This window comes from Sparus aurata, chromosome 22 (genome assembly GCF_900880675.1).
Source record: "Sparus aurata chromosome 22, fSpaAur1.1, whole genome shotgun sequence".
Classification (NCBI taxonomy): domain Eukaryota; kingdom Metazoa; phylum Chordata; class Actinopteri; order Spariformes; family Sparidae; genus Sparus; species Sparus aurata.
The window spans coordinates 3,952,009-3,967,539 of record NC_044208.1 but is presented as its reverse complement, the minus strand read 5'-3'; the positions used below and the strand labels follow the sequence as shown (position 1 = coordinate 3,967,539).

Sequence of the window (15,531 nt, the reverse complement as noted above, 5' to 3'; positions counted from 1 at the left end):
TGTTTAGATGAGAGTTACTCACAACTATGAAGATCAGTGAAATTCACCAATATTCCTAACATTCTGTATGTATAATATAGAATTAGGGCCACTGTGAAAAATGTATTTCATTTTCTTAGAATTCTGACTTCTTTCATGGCAACTGAGCCTCAGCTGATGCAGACTTTTTGGTGCCCGAGGTACAAAGGGCAAGTCAAACTCTCAAGGCCCTCACATAAAGCCTCTATATAACCTCTCTTTCCCCATCCTCCTCCAACACCCATGTTGCGACGGGCATCTCAGAATGTTTGGCAGACATCACTTGGACAGCTGCGCATCATCTCAAACTCAACCTCAGTAAAACTGAACTCCTCTTCATCAAACTCATGCAACTCCTGGTCCAGATGCTGGTCATCTCCCGCCTGGACTACTGCAACTCCCTCTTGGCTGGACGCTCAGCCTCTGTGACTAAACCATTGCAGCGTATCCAGGACACTGCAGGGCACCTTATTTTCAATCTACCCATATTCTCCCATGGGACCCCCCTCCTCTGCGGCCTCCACTGGCTTCCTGTTGTGGCCCGCATCAGATTCAAGACGATGGTGCTGGCCTTCAAGGCCATCAATAGAACTGTACCTGTCTACCTCCAGACACTGGTCAGACCACACGCCCCAGCGTGAGTACTTCGCTCCACTACATCAGCGGGCAGGCTGGTTCCTCCATCACTGAGATCAAACAAAGCCTGCTCAGCCAAGTCGCGACTCTTCTCTGTTCTGGTGCCTCAGTTGAGGAACGAACTCCTGACCAATGAGGCCTCTAGTAAAATGAATGTGTACAAAAGGACGATATAGTGACTAAAAACATAATTACTACTTGTATAGTTGTATATTGCAATAATTATAATCTGTGGTTGTAACACAATCCTGCGGCACACCACTGGGTTAGACAATAGTTCCAACCTGTAAAACAAGTGAGTAAGGGGACCTTGAGTTGAGGCCGACTCCTGTTTTCATTGACTGATTATTTTCCTAGTTGCCATGGAACTGTACAAGCTTTAATGTCTCGTGATTGTTAGCACCAGTAGCGCTTCTTTTCCAAGCTGAATTGAAAAATGAATCTGAAGGTTCAATTTCACCTGTAGGTCCTTACTTGCTCGTTCTGGTGCTCAAGGTTCTCATGCCAAAACAAGTTGCCTTGTCAGCTGTTACTTGACAAAAAAATAAAAACATCCAGCACAATTTTCCAGGTCTGTGTAGGAACGTGACTGACCAGGGACTCACACACACGAGGCAGAGGGGCGCTTTATTGAACCTCATTGAGGATTTTCAGATTAATTGGGTTTACACAGAGAAATCCGGCACAGGAATTTCACTTCAAAATGTAGAATTAGGTCCTTGTTGATACTCACAAAAATCCAGAGTTAACAGCTGATCTAGCAGAATTATACATATTCATCTGAAAATTAAGGACCATGAAAAATTTAACGCGGATCAGTCTAGACAATCATTTCTCAAATGTTTAAAATGTTATTCCTCTATGCCAGACGTCTTCCTCTGAGACAGCACGACATCTTTGACCTGAGGAGTCAGAGCCATGAGCTGAGTGCGAACGCTCCCGGCCTCCTCGTCCTGCTCCTCTGTCTTGTCGGCCTCGCCCTCAGCCTCCTCCTGCTTCCTGCTCTGACTCTGGCTCACCAGCTGCTTCACCACCAGGCTCTGGTAGGAAGACAACAGCTGCTGCTGCTCCTGCATCGGCACACACAAACATTTCAGCAGTTTAACTCACCAAACAAATGCTCTGTTACGCTGACAGCAGCAGATGGAGATCACCCCCAGCTGCTGTGTCTGAAAACTGGATGTAAACAATCCAGAAATGAAGCAGTGTGTAGCCAACACTTGCTCAAGCACTTAGAGCACAGTGAAGTACAAATAAACATGTCTTTTATGTCTGAGTTAAAGCTGCACTGTTGTACACACCTGTCTCTAGTTCTCAAACTGGGGTGGCTACACAGAAAATTAGGGGCTGTTCAGACCTGTGGTAACCATCCATCCTCAGTGATCCACACCTCAAAGTCCATCAGTTCACATTAGGCATTAAAAATGTGTCTTGAGTGGTTAAATCTTACTGCGCTGCTCTATATGCAAATAAACACATACATCACCAGGGCAAACAGACTCCACTTCCTTTAACACAAAGACAGAAAGGACTTCACGTGTAACATTTGCCAAATTAACAAGACAGGCCAAATAGTTGTGGACAGCATTTCAGAAGGTTTATAAAGTCTTTTCCTCAACTCACAAAATTGAGCATTTTTTTTTAAGGGAGTCTGGAGATTTTCTCAAAGGGCAACCAGGAAGCAGCCAATACTAGTTCTGGTTTACTGCATCAGTGAATAAACACAGTGTGCAATCCATTCTGTCCGCTGTTGTGGCTCCTCCTTCTCCTCGTTCTTTGTTTCGCTGAGAACGTCGGTTGACTGGATGGTCCTAAACAGCCTCTTAGTTTCTTAGTTTCAGGCGTTTGGTCCCTGTCACTGTTCTCTATCAACAGTGTTGTAATGTTCAAATGGACCAAAATGAAATAACTGGCTGTCCTTTAGCACAAAGTGACAATTTTGTTATTTCTGTTTTTGGACTGTGTTTGTGAACAGCCTCCATGTTTGCCACAGGTGGTAAGCTCGCCACTTGATTTTCCTGACAGACAGCTAAAGCCACATATCTACTTCAGTTTAGAATGTATTTTGCACTGAAGCAGGTTAGAAAAGGATCTCTTCACAGCCAGAATGAAAAGAACAACATAACTCTTTTACTACAGCGCATTAACAGGCTTGTGAGTGTTTTAGACTAGAGATATATGACCCCTTTTTTTTCTACCATGTTCATTATCACAAACATGCGAGGAGAAGAAAAAGGGACTGGTAGAAAGCAGCAGATCATAAAACTCATCAGACAACACCCAGAAGATTTAACTTGTTATGAAAAGTCTTGATCTTTCTGCATTGTTTTTTTTCCAGCAGTGATGATGGAAGTTGCTCAGTGAAATAATCACGCTTCTTGAACATCTCTGTTTAGAGCTGTACAAACACAGTAGCGATCAGGCAGCTGACAAGGCTCTGCTACTGACATGGAAGCCACTGGTAATGTAACTGTGGCTACCTTTTTATTATATTTGACTTACATCCTCTCTTTTAAACTTGAATACGCCAGAAGGAAAACTTTTAACAAGCCAGCAGCTTTAATACACACGTCATAGCAAAAATGTGCATGTCCACCCAGGTGATGAATATCAGTCACAGCCAACCAGAGCTGGAGCTGGTAAACACCCAGGGTGACTGCAGAACCATTTGACACTGGCGTGAATGCTGATGGTACCCAAACGCATTACAGATGAAAGCCAGATGTTAGTACGTGTTCTGTCCAGAGTGAAAGGGGTATCAGCAAGAGTGTTGACATACTGCGGGTATTCGTCCTGTGAGGGTGCCGATGATCTGTGGAACGCAGCGTCCAGGAGCATGCAGCATGCACTGGGTGCTGGCCTGGAACAGCAGCACGCTGGTCAGATGGAGGACCAGGGCTGGATCTTCTGTCTCCTTCAGCTGCTCAGTGAGAGCCTGACGGTGCACGAACAGGGCCTGTCTAAATGACACACATTCACAAAACCTCAAAACTCAATTCAAATGCATTATTCTCTGGATATATACTCGTATATACTATTTTTTTTTTTTTTTTTTCAAAAAAAGGCCAAGAAAGATAATCTGCATTGTCATTACCTCTCCTTTTTCTTGTCCCCCTTCTTCAACATGAAGCCACACACCTCGGCACACGTCTCTATGTTGGTCAGAAAGTCTTCAATAGTCTGTGAAGCACCAACAGTGAGGAAGTTACATCCCTGTAGCTCAAGCTAACACCACAAGCTTATGATGTAGCTATCAGGAAACCAACTCACTTTGCCGTTCAGGCAGTTGTGTAGCTTCATCAGAGGTCCTTTGGTCTCCTCTGACAATTTGCCCAAAATCTTCACTCTGACCTGAAGCGACACATCGCAGATATTCATTATGAAGTCCAAGGCCTAACAAGTCCCGCAGTGCATTTCAAAGAATGACACAGTCCTAATTATCTCCTACTTGATTTAAATGTGTTCTCGGCCTCTGAGGCTGGTTGTCTTTTCCTGGAATACAGACATTATTTAAGACTGCTGGGAGGAGACAGAAACAGAGCCGGAGCTTTTCTAACCTCGTTGCTGATGTTGCTCGGGTTCTCCACGGACATCATCAGGTCAGCCGCCAGGAAGTTGACCAGGATGTTGGTGACATCTGTGCACAGGGTCTTCAGGACGTGCTTAGCAATGTTGACCTGGGTTTCATCTGCACCATCAAAGAATTTCCATTAAGCGTGTGCATTTTAACTCACACACTTAATCCAATAGAGCTGCAACAATTAATAGACTAGTACTGAGCTATTGACTATTGAAGTATTGTCAAATGGGTCGGTGCCCAGCAGCTGAAGCATTTCAACCTTTTTTTTCATTCATTTCTTAGGAAATGATGCCTGGATCTGGATGAAATACACCTGTCAGATTAAGGTGTCTGGTGTCTGTGAGTGATTACAATTTGATGCAGATCCCAAACAATCCAGATCAAGCTAACATGTTTTATCGGAAATTGGATTAAGCTTGACTGAGTTAAAGAGGATTGTTGGGCCTTGGCGGAGGTGTGCACTCTACTGAGTCCATTCTAGTTTATGTTGTGTTGATTTTATCTTGACTGTTTGTACTGTTTTTATCTTTAAAGCTCTTTTTAACTGTGTTTTGAAAATCGCTATACAAACACATGTTATTATTCTCTGATTCCAGCTTCTTCATTGTGAACATTTTCTGGTTTCTTTCCTCCTCTATGACAGTTCACTAAATATCTTTGGGTTGTAGACAAAACAAGACATTAGAAGACAGCATTTTGTTTTTTTTAACACTAATGGGAAGAATGAAAATAATCATTAGTTACAGTAATTTAACTCTAATTAACTGTCATGCCCGTGTTGATTGACAGGCAAGATCTAAGTTAGCAGGAACATCTGCTTTGTATAAGCAGTATTTACCAGAGAAGAACTTGGTGCCTTTCTCAAAGAGTCGGATGTTGTTGTACAGGTTAGTGATCTCCTCCTGTAGATCCTTCATACTCTTCTTCTTGTTGGCCCCTGAGGGAGAGCTGGTGGAGGACATGAACACCGCCCGTAGCACCTCCTGATAGGCTTTACTCAGAGGCCTGCAGAGATATGAACAGTGTGAGAGTCGACTTAATGTCCTCCAAGTATTAGCAGAGAAAACTAACTTCCGACAGAAACCTGTGTATTACCTTACTAAATGCTCTGCCAGCTCAGAGAGGATTTCTTCTGGGCAGTCGCTCAATTTCTCCTCTAAAACAGCTACGATCTCCTCCTGGGTCATAAAGAGGGCTGCAGTCTGTTTGCTGCGATCTTTGCAAAGGTAAAACACAAGCTAATTAGTCTCACAGGGATGCTGGTGTTACCTTTGTCTTCCATGAAAAAGAAAAACCCCTAAACAACCCAGAGGATGGATTTCTATCCAACCAGCCATTACACTCCTGTAACGGTAAAATGCCTCACTGAACAGGTTTATTGTGCATCTAGAGACACGATGTCCCTGTGAACATAAAACTGCTTTGTGGTCGTGACTCTACTTTGCTGTGAAGGTCCGGTTTCCTCATCGCTGTCCTCGTCTTTCCTCCCTTTCTTCTTGGTTTTACGGATCCGGATCTCTCTGGCGTTGCCTCCACCGCCTGCTTTCACACTGCCACTGCCCTCTAAGAGACAAACAGTTAACGGACAGAAAACACTAAACAAACACCTTTTTCAGACCGCCAGTCCAAATTTGTTTTTTGAAAGTCTGGACAGCAAAACATTTACACCATGATTGTTTCTAAGGCAAGATGATGGATCTCAATGTCTCATGCTTCCATGTTGGAAAGCTGTGAAACCAGCATAGGTAGTTACTGATGCGTATGTAATTACCACAGCAACCCGTGCAAAAAGGTTGTTGATGTCAAAAATGGGTTTGGATCACTTGCAGGTAACAGTGTTGTGACACTCCAGGAAAGAAAACCCCAAAAGCGTAAAATAGTTCCATGCAGCCCGAGATCCCAAAATGATTTGAAAAGATGTTAATTACACCCTTTGTGAAGCTGAAACCCTGACTGCTATGCTAAAAGTGCTAGCATGCACCCCCTGTGAAGTTGGTACACAAATTTGACCGTGAATCGAGGGTGTAAATACTGTCTTTTCAAATCAATTTGGATTACACCAGATGTATGGAGCCTGTTAAAAAAAATTAATCTTAGTCTTAATCTTAGTGAATGCTGCAATGCTGTTTTGCCGTGAAGCTCAAGAAATGTTTTATGGGCTCCTAAAGTTCATCTGACTTTCCATCAGCATGGGGTGAGTAGATGATGCCTGAATTTCATTGTTGGGTGAATTGTTCCTTTAAGTGCACTCCTGTAGGGTTAGTGTCCTAGTAAAGGTGAGCAGAGACTACAAGACTTGTAAATTCCCAGAGTTACCATGTTGCTCCCACCACAAAACACTTTTTTCCCCTATATTGTTGTCATGATGACACAAACTAGAGATCTCAGACCTGGTGTCCAAATGACTTTACTGGTGTCCACTTGTAGAAATCTTGACAGCATTGAATTATTGTAATATTCTACCTAAAAAGTTGCTTGTTTTTTAGGTGGGGATGTGTTATATTCTGCTTCAGTTGCAAGATATTTGTCTGGAACAGGCCAAAGCCTTGTAGTCTGCACTAGATTTGACAATTTGTGTGTGTGTGTGTGTGTGTGTGTGTTTGGTCTCAGGGTTAACTGGGGAGTACTGAACCTACCTGTAGCCTTCTTTCTGCGCTCTGCTTCCCTCTTTTCCTTTTTAGATAGTGCTGAGCTCTCAGTCAATGTCGATACGTGCTTCAGATCATCTTCAGATATTAAAAACACTGGATTGTTCTTGACTTCCTAAGAGATGCATCACAAAAAAAACAGATACTGTAGTGTTTTAAACTTCAGTTGTACATGTTCCTGTCTGCCTGCCTGTTACTGCGATGATGACATTTTGTCACTGGCTAACACACTGATGACACTGGTCATACCTGGTACACTGGCTTCATACAAGAGATGCTCACTCTCGTCAGAGCGTTGTGTTAAGGTACTGCTTTACAGTACATTTTCAACTGCTTCAGCTTCACATTAAAAACATTTACCTGGTGAAACACAAGCCGACTTTTATTATGAAGTAGGATAGTCAGAGGCTATCGTTCCACAAAAATACATCTGCAGAGCAAACAACATGCAGAGTTTAACCAAAATATAAATGGAGAGGAGAGGAGAGGAGAGGAGAGGAGAAGGAGAGGAGAGGAGAGGAGAGGAGAGGAGAGGAGAGGAGAAGGAGAGGAGAAGGAGAGGAGAGGAGAGGAGAGGAGAGGAGAAGGAGAGGAGAGGAGAAGGAGAGGAGAGGAGAGGAGAGGAGAGGAGAGGAGAGGAGAGGAGAGGAGAGGAGAGGAGAGGAGAGGAGAGGAGAGGAGAGGAGAGGAGAGGAGAGGAGAGGAGAAGGAGAAGGAGAAGGAGAAGGAGAGGAGAAGGAGAGGAGAAGGAGAAGGAGAGGAGAGGAGAGGAGAGGAGAGGAGAGGAGAGGAGAGGAGAGGAGAGGAGAAGGAGAGGAGAGGAGAGTGTATAGAGGGCAGTATTTTATCTCTGCCATTATATCATTTTGTGCTATGGACGCTTCATATCTCAGTCAGTGAATAGACCTGTGAGTAATAGCGGGTGAAGGACTGGGAACACAGAGGAGAGGACTCGGTCTAAACTTTAGACACTAATGTTACATCATTATTTTCCCTGTCCCACATGCATCGTGCAAATATTATAAATATTAACACTAAAGCAAGCAGTGCAGAACATGGAGTCAGGATCATCATTCTCACAGAATAATGTTGCCTCAAGTGAGCATCTTACAGTAACATTACAGCAAATACAGACATTTGTTAGGAATGCTCCAATAAATACTGATCCGTAACAAGAATTAAAATATTTGAAAGATCATGTTGATAAAAGACAGTATGTATTCCACATAATCCAAATATTTTCTTCATCCTGGCCTTACTGTGCACGAGGGGCATCGTGACGCATAACAGCTGTCAATCAAAGACGATGGACAGATTCCCTCAGTGGTAATAAAAATTATTTAGACAGGATTCATAAAGGATAACCATGAATTAGGCCTCCCATCCTGTGAAAAATATGATTGTCTCCACAGTACATCACTGTACACACAACTAGCACAGTGTTTCCTCTACATTCAGCGGCCCGCCACTCCTTAAAATTATTATTATTTTTTTTTTAAATTGTCGCAAATACACCACCGCCGCATCATATCTCCACCTTCACAGCAGAGTCCTGCACTGGGTCGGGTGTCGCGAGTGCTGAGGTAAACTAGATAAGTATCTTGCTCAGTATCTACTCTTTGGAGTAGATCCCCCCCTCCCCCAAGAACTTACTGGTGCCATCGACGTTAATTACTCGCGAGAGCACGACCTTGAAAGTGACATCACGTCAAGCACCCAGGCACCAGGTCGGAGAGTCAGAGGAGTGTCATCTTGAAAATAGGGCAACGACTCACCGGAGAAAAGGTAGACTTATTAGCTTAAGAAAACTTATAATAGATTTTATAAGTTCAATAGACATTCGCAAAATATTGATGGCCAGCTAAGGTTACGTAACATATCAGTAGCTTAATTAATTGGCCCGGTGCCAACTCAATTCAGTGTCGCTAACGTCATTCAAATCAATATTACGATATATTGAGCAACTCACCTCGATAACGATAAATGAACGATAAGTAACCCCCCCCCCCCCGCACCTAAAAAAAGGAAAAAAAATCCTCCTTTAAAGGACTGTAAAACTACATTGTAGTTAAGATTTATATTATTTATTTAGTAGTTAAGGACAACTGATAGGCACACAATTGAACAGCTGAAAAGCACAGATTACTTTTAACAAGTTTAAAAGTATAAAATATACAGTCCCTTATAAATAAATTCTAAGCTTCTCGCTTTTTTTATTTCTTGGAATTGAATCACGTGGTTGTACTGCAGGTGGTGGAAGAGGTTGGATGTAAATAAATAAACATTTTGAGGACTTCAGAATCAGAATCTAAGACATGAGACAAAATAGTAGAGAAGTTGACATTGCTGCTTAATAATATGTTAACCTCTTGAGCATTAGAGAACTTTTTTTTACCACTATTTTCTTTATCATTATGTATTTTTGATAGACACAGAATCTGTTTCAGAGGTCAGAGGGTCACATGACATGGAAGCTATTGAGAAAAAAAATCAAGATTTCTGCATATTAATATTCATATAAAATAGAGGAAGCACTAAAGTACAATAAACATAGCTGTGTCTCATTCGTCCAGTTTACTAATACAATCTACTGCTGGAGTCACTGGGTCACATGTCATGGAAGATATTGAAAGAACTGCAATTATTTTGTATTAATATATTTATGCTAAGTAATTTGATGACAGTCCCTAAATCAGTTTCCAGCGATTTAGTGCCATGTTCTGGGAGGTGAGCTGACCGTCCTCCTGCTGCTCACACTGGGTGAACCTCAGTAAAGTCACGGCTGGACCCGAGTAGAGCTTAGAATCAAGCCCGACCCGAGCCCGTGCACGTTGTGTCCGAGCCCGGCCCGACACACTGAATGTAATTATGAGCCCGAGACCGATTTAAACCCGACAGCTGTTTAATACGTGGGCTGTTATAACTGACGTTCTCGACTACAATTGCGAGTTGTTTGAACTACAGAAATCTTAATGAATATTGCAACAAGTGCCGCACTTAATGCACTCGACAAAGCCGACAAATGTTATTATCACGGCCCACGACTTGTTTAAAATGGGTCCACACCTCCGACTTTCCTCCAAACTTGCTCAAAGTTAATTCTACTGTTTTTATTTTTTTCTTTACATCTTCATGCTCCATGTTGCACTTAAGCTACACAATCAGTGATGCCGGTAAGGTGTTACTAGTTTTGTCATTTTCCTTAGTAAAAAATATATATTTTTGCTTTCTTCTTGCGTCTCGGGGAGTGACGTTACGTACGCGAGAAGTCACGTTTTCCAGCATGAGGACACTCACGTGTCAGACCACGCAGAAACACAAATGCAAACAACAATGGAGGGAGGAGAGAGATGCGCGTTTTCTAGCTGGAAATACAGTCATTATTTTGAGTGAATAAAAAACAAAACACAAATGTTTGATCAATGGACCGGCCCGGCCGAAGACAGTGGCCTGTTGCAGCCTTTGAACGCAGCATCACTACACAAACTGTCCGCGACTCACAGCGAGAGTGGGTTCACTTGATTACTAACCTGGCATAGCTGGTGTTGCATCAGCGGGCGGAGTTTGCCATCAAATTCATGTAAAATAAGCACATCGGTATACGCCGGGGTAGATTAATCAAGTGGACCTAACATGTCCCCTGTCCCTAGTGAATGTTATGCCTATGACACCGAATATACTGACATGGCCAAAATGACGTCGGTTATCGTCGTAAATTTCGGTATAGGTAAATTTTTGGTTTATCGCCCAGGCCTAATACACACCATGATGTCACTGCTGACTGCACTTTCAGATTAGCTTGTTCAAATATTTCTCAAAGAAGAGAAAGACAGCTGATGAAGATGACGCTAGTCAGGCATCATTAGCCTTTTACTGACTCAAATCATGATGGTTAGGTAAAAAATTGTGTTCACACTTGTAATCAGATGTGATGTGAGTGTAAATTATCTAACGTTAATGTTTTATGTAATCGTATAAGAAAAGTAACATTAGACAGGGAGGAGCAGTGGAACAAAGTGAAGGAGAGCAGAGTACAGCAGGGGGAGAGCCGAGTGAAGGAGCAGGAGAGCAAAGTGATGGTGCAGGTGAGAGAGATGAGAGTAGAGGAGAAAAACCTAAAGGGAAGCACAGGCTATCAGGCTGGGACACTAAATTAAATTACATTTAAATTAAATAAAAAAATTATATATATTTTATTGTTGTATTTTTTGTTATCATTTTTTATTTTTACATTCAGCCTTTAAAAAGCAATTTTCCATGCCAGCCATTGAATAAAATGGGGGATTATGCTGGGCATAAAAGTAAAATCTGCAGTCAAGTGTCATTTGTTTACGCCGCCACGGCTCCCGGAGAGCCTGCCCCCGCTGCTGAAAGAAATCCTAGAGGAAACACTGTAGCAGTGTTTGCAGTATTAATGTAGTTGTTCTTATCTGGCAGGGTGTCGGACTGTTTGACACCACTACATTTGGTGTCCTCTTCAATTTGCTCTTTGAGAAAATTTCATGTAGTTGTCACAGGTGATATTATATTTTCGCCTGTGCAGATTTAAAGAAATTTCAGATGAGTTAAAAAGACTGGCCCATCACACCTCTGCTGCCAGCAAACACATAGGAACCTCACGGACTGCGTACTTTGCAACTGTACAAAACATTTAGTGAGCATGTGTGACACCTCCGCTGCTACAACTTCATCTGAGGGGAAACACTGACATGCAAAAGATTCGACATTTGTTGACAGAGGACAGATTTGAAATATGTCAGGGAGTAGTTTCATACAGTCTGTGGGAGTAATGGCAGTAGCCCTGTGTAAACTCTGACTAGCACGGCAAGCTTACTCAGTAGTTTTCAATGGAGACAGGAGGCCTTACCTTCTGAGCTTTCTGCTGCATGACTTCATCAAATACAGAGAGACAGTTGCTGATGAACTTTTCACTGACGACCACTGTCCCTCCCAGCACTCTGGCAGAGGACTGGACGTTAGTGTTTCTCATAGCCTGGTTGATCAACATCCCAATGTCCTCCATCGACAGGCAGCTGGGCAAAATTGGCTGAAACAGAGTGAGAGCAAAAATGAAGAGCAGAAGAAATACATATTTGGACCATAATTAGTCATTTGTGTAATGACCGGTACAGACAGCTGTGTAGGCACCTGTATGTCGGTCCATGTGGCAGAGTTGACAGCTTCCTCAACGGAGGCCTCCACCTGGTCCACCAGAGCCTGACCCACACAGGCTGCCCGGAGGAACAGCAGCTTGTTGGACTTGAAGCGCTTCTTAATGTAGCTGAGGGGGTCGGGGATCCCCAGTCTGACCAACGCATCAAACTCTGCAGTTACAACACAAAAACAAACGTGTGCAGGGATTGAACACGACTATAAGCTGTTAAACATCCCAGGTTTTACTAACATGTCTATGAATATTTTGTCATTTGTTCTATACTGTTCATCTTGCATCGTGCAGCGGGGGGACATGCCCATTTCACTTGACAGAGCTGGGGATTATTCAAGTGTATTCACACTCAGAAAAGTATGAAAGATACTGGAGTTCTGAGTTTTTTCTCAAAAAAGGACAGAACGGACATCAAATATAATGTTCACAGTAGCCTTTACCCACTTCTATAGAAAGAAAGGTTCAAAGCTGAAAAAAAGAAAACAGGATGTGATAGAAATATTGATATGGACCCTCTGTGAGTCTGAAATAAAGTTTGAATTTAATGTCATCATAATGACAATAATAATATTTCGGAAACGCTTACCTAAATATCCATTCTGCTGGAGGAAAGAGTCAACCCAGGTGTTCTGTGTTTTGGAGTAAATATCAGGGATGTACACAGCTTTGTCCTGCCGACCTCCAACCACACTTCCTTTTAGACGTCCAGTGTTCACCAACTCCTCCAGGACAGCTGGCAATGGGGGAATATCATTAAATACATTTTCAGAATTACATAATGCGGCGTTATTACATAATGTGGCGCTACATGCCTACATATTATTTTGAGTTACTTGTACTTAATAGGCACATCAACATTTTGCTCTATACCTTTACTTCACAATATATCAGAAATAAAATACTTTTCAGGTCACTTTTATTGACAGCTTACTGTTACTCACTGGTTACTGTTCAGGTGAAACCTTGACATAAACAATATATAGGCTTATACAATACAGCATATGGTAAAGTCTACACCAGCGGTCCCCAACCTTTTTAATTTGTTACCTCAAAACAACAATGATCTAGAGATATTGTGTCAGACAAAGTGTCGTTCCTATCATGTCTCTCACTTGTCTGTTGCGTTGCAACACCTGATAAAAAAAAAAGAAAAGAAAAATGTGTCTCCTTACAGTACAGAAGATGCTCCTGAAATCCAAACGCTCCGATCATGCTGCTGACAGGTGTTGGCCTACAGAACAGGTTAAACAGGAGGTCACCATCTGGTCTCACGCAAAAACATTTTCATGCTCGTATCCTAAACCTCTAAAAACTCTCCCCCCAAATGTTTTTTTGGGTCGAAATTGTTTGTGCTAATGTTCCAACTCAGATTCACCAAACTTAACTGCACAAACTTGTCATCGCTCACTTGTTTCATCTGAACAATGTTTACCTTGTGATGGCGCTGAAGAGCCCTCGTATCCTGGCTTTGTGGCGAGCAACAAAAGCTGGAGTAAAGATGACCCCCCTGTTGTACTGGTCCATCTCTCCTTGGATAAGTTTGCCAAGACGCTTTGACAGCTCCTGAGATACACAGAGAACATGAAGTCGGCAAACAATCGTGGACTCGTCTGAATACAAATATTATCTACTAGTATATTATATACTGTGTAGTTCCTTGTGAGAGCTCTTATATGGTCAACATATGCAGGTGTGACTCACCTCAGACAGGACATCTCCTGGGAGGTCATAGTTTTTACACAGTTCTGCAATGCTGATCAAACCGGCCTCCTGCAGTTTGTCATTCACCTCCTCGGCCACACGGTCCAGGTATGTGCTACATACAACACAACATAGCAGCATTTACTCTTGATTTCATAAGACTTCGTCATTTAATGAGGTACAAACAGGTTTAATAATTAGTCTTTGTTTAGCTATGTGGCAGGCAGCGGCAAAGCTTTTTATGAAATGTCACTGTGTTTTGTAAAAAGTTGTATTTCTAACCCTCGGGGCAACCATATTAGTCCCTTTTTTGTTATATGGACAGACTGACTAACATTCAGGGTTCGTACACATTTTTCAAGGTCAAATTCAAGCACTTTTCAAGCACTTTTAAGAGTAATTTTCAAGATTTTCCAGCACCTTTTTGCTGGGGATAAAATACGTATCTACAGGAATATACATACTCATGATTTTTTCTTATCACAATTATGTACATTGTATTATGCTGTAAACATCTAAAATTATGTTTCATAATAGCAAAAACTTCAGAAATTAATTATCCAGTCTGATCCCAATTTTGTGAAAGACAGAGTTATAATGTCAAGCACTTTCAAGCACTTAAACTAAAATCAAAGTACTTTTGTAGACCTTGAAAACACAACATTTAAATTCAAGCACTTTCAAGGATTTCAAGCACCCGTACGAACCCTGAACATTGCCTTAAAAAAACAATGTCACTTATAATACTCACTCATCAATAAGCTGTCCCAGCACAAGTTGAACGCCTTTATCTGATTTAGCAATGTCACTGGCTCTGTTTTCAACATGGACCCAATCTACGTTGAGGATCTGAAAGGAAGAAGATTGAGATGTAAGAAGAATGACTCAATCTAACATGAAAAGTCATGAATGTGTCACGTGCAAAGACGCACCTGCTGCAGGTCCACGATGTTGATTCGCCCTGATGAATTAGAACGGCAGGATTTATTTACTGTTCAGCTGAAAATATTCCATCTGTCAATGATTTAATACTTTTGAGACTGACATGGTCATTCCAAGAACACCGACAGCTTCTATTGACTGACAAACTGACCTCCATGGACATACAGTTCATCTCGGATCTCCCTGCTGATTTGTGCTGGAGTGATGTACTCCTTCCCATCAAGTGTGTGCACCACATCTAACTTCTTGTCTTGGACAAGTTTGGAAATAATTTCGATGCAGTTCCTCTCCGATAACCTGTGAAAAGACAGCAAAAGTGTCGTAGAGGGACTTTTTCTAGTAACAAAGACGTGTGTTTTCCCCCTTACTTTTATTGCTACCAACAGCTGTAAACAGAAAGAAGGCATTATTCATCTAACAGCGTTACTTCTGAATGAAAGTTTAAAGTTAGCTAACATTAGCGTTGCTGCTAACAGCTGCTTGGAGTGTACGGAGCGGTTACCTTTGCACTGTGTCCGCAAACTGCGCTCTCTGAAAGTCAGCAGCAAGCCGTCGAATCTCTTCCCAGTCAGCGGCCATTATTAAACTTGAATGTTTGCAAAAGCAATCGGCTTTCAATGCTTCCGATAACCATAAGCTGTCAAGAGGCGACTGTCCAACTAGCTGGTTACTGATACAGCAGCGCTCTGTCTAGCCACACGTCAACATGAAGTGACGTAGCACCGTGAGCCGTGAGGACCAAATCTCCTCCTCGAACGCTTCGCGCTACCGAGAAATAGTACGTCATCATAGCTCAAACTGTTAACACTCCGTCATGTTTTCTCAGAGACTCACCATTT

The 15,531-nt window shown here is 42.3% G+C and overlaps 1 protein-coding gene across 1 annotated transcript; it reads right to left on the bottom strand.

Moving 5' to 3' along the window:
* Positions 1 to 1,262: 1,262 nt before the first annotated feature.
* On the bottom strand, positions 1,263 to 15,271 carry ufl1 (UFM1-specific ligase 1). The gene is made up of 19 exons (XM_030404548.1): positions 15,195 to 15,271; positions 14,844 to 14,989; positions 14,683 to 14,711; positions 14,502 to 14,599; positions 13,751 to 13,865; positions 13,482 to 13,612; positions 13,222 to 13,280; positions 12,636 to 12,782; positions 12,031 to 12,206; positions 11,750 to 11,929; positions 6,871 to 6,997; positions 5,675 to 5,797; positions 5,330 to 5,450; positions 5,073 to 5,239; positions 4,212 to 4,342; positions 3,925 to 4,005; positions 3,749 to 3,834; positions 3,434 to 3,614; positions 1,263 to 1,724 (listed from the first exon to the last, which is right to left on the bottom strand). Exons 1-19 carry the CDS (start codon positions 15,269 to 15,271, stop codon positions 1,506 to 1,508), a joined length of 2,394 nt encoding a protein of 797 aa, XP_030260408.1. The 3' UTR covers positions 1,263 to 1,505.
* Between the last annotated feature and the right edge of the window lie 260 nt (positions 15,272 to 15,531).

What these genes read in the sequence shown, in the direction of transcription:
- ufl1 (XM_030404548.1), bottom strand. Translation starts at nt 15,271, where the DNA reads ATGGCCGCTGACTGGGAAGAGATTCGACGGCTTGCTGCTGACTTTCAG. An exon ending in CAGGAGATGTCCTGTCTGAG is followed by an intron (nt 13,613 to 13,750) that starts GTGAGTCACACC and finishes TGTGTATCTCAG; the next exon opens with GAGCTGTCAAAGCGTCTTGG. An exon ending in AGGCACCAAGTTCTTCTCTG is followed by an intron (nt 4,343 to 5,072) that starts GTAAATACTGCT and finishes TTGATGGTGCAG; the next exon opens with ATGAAACCCAGGTCAACATT.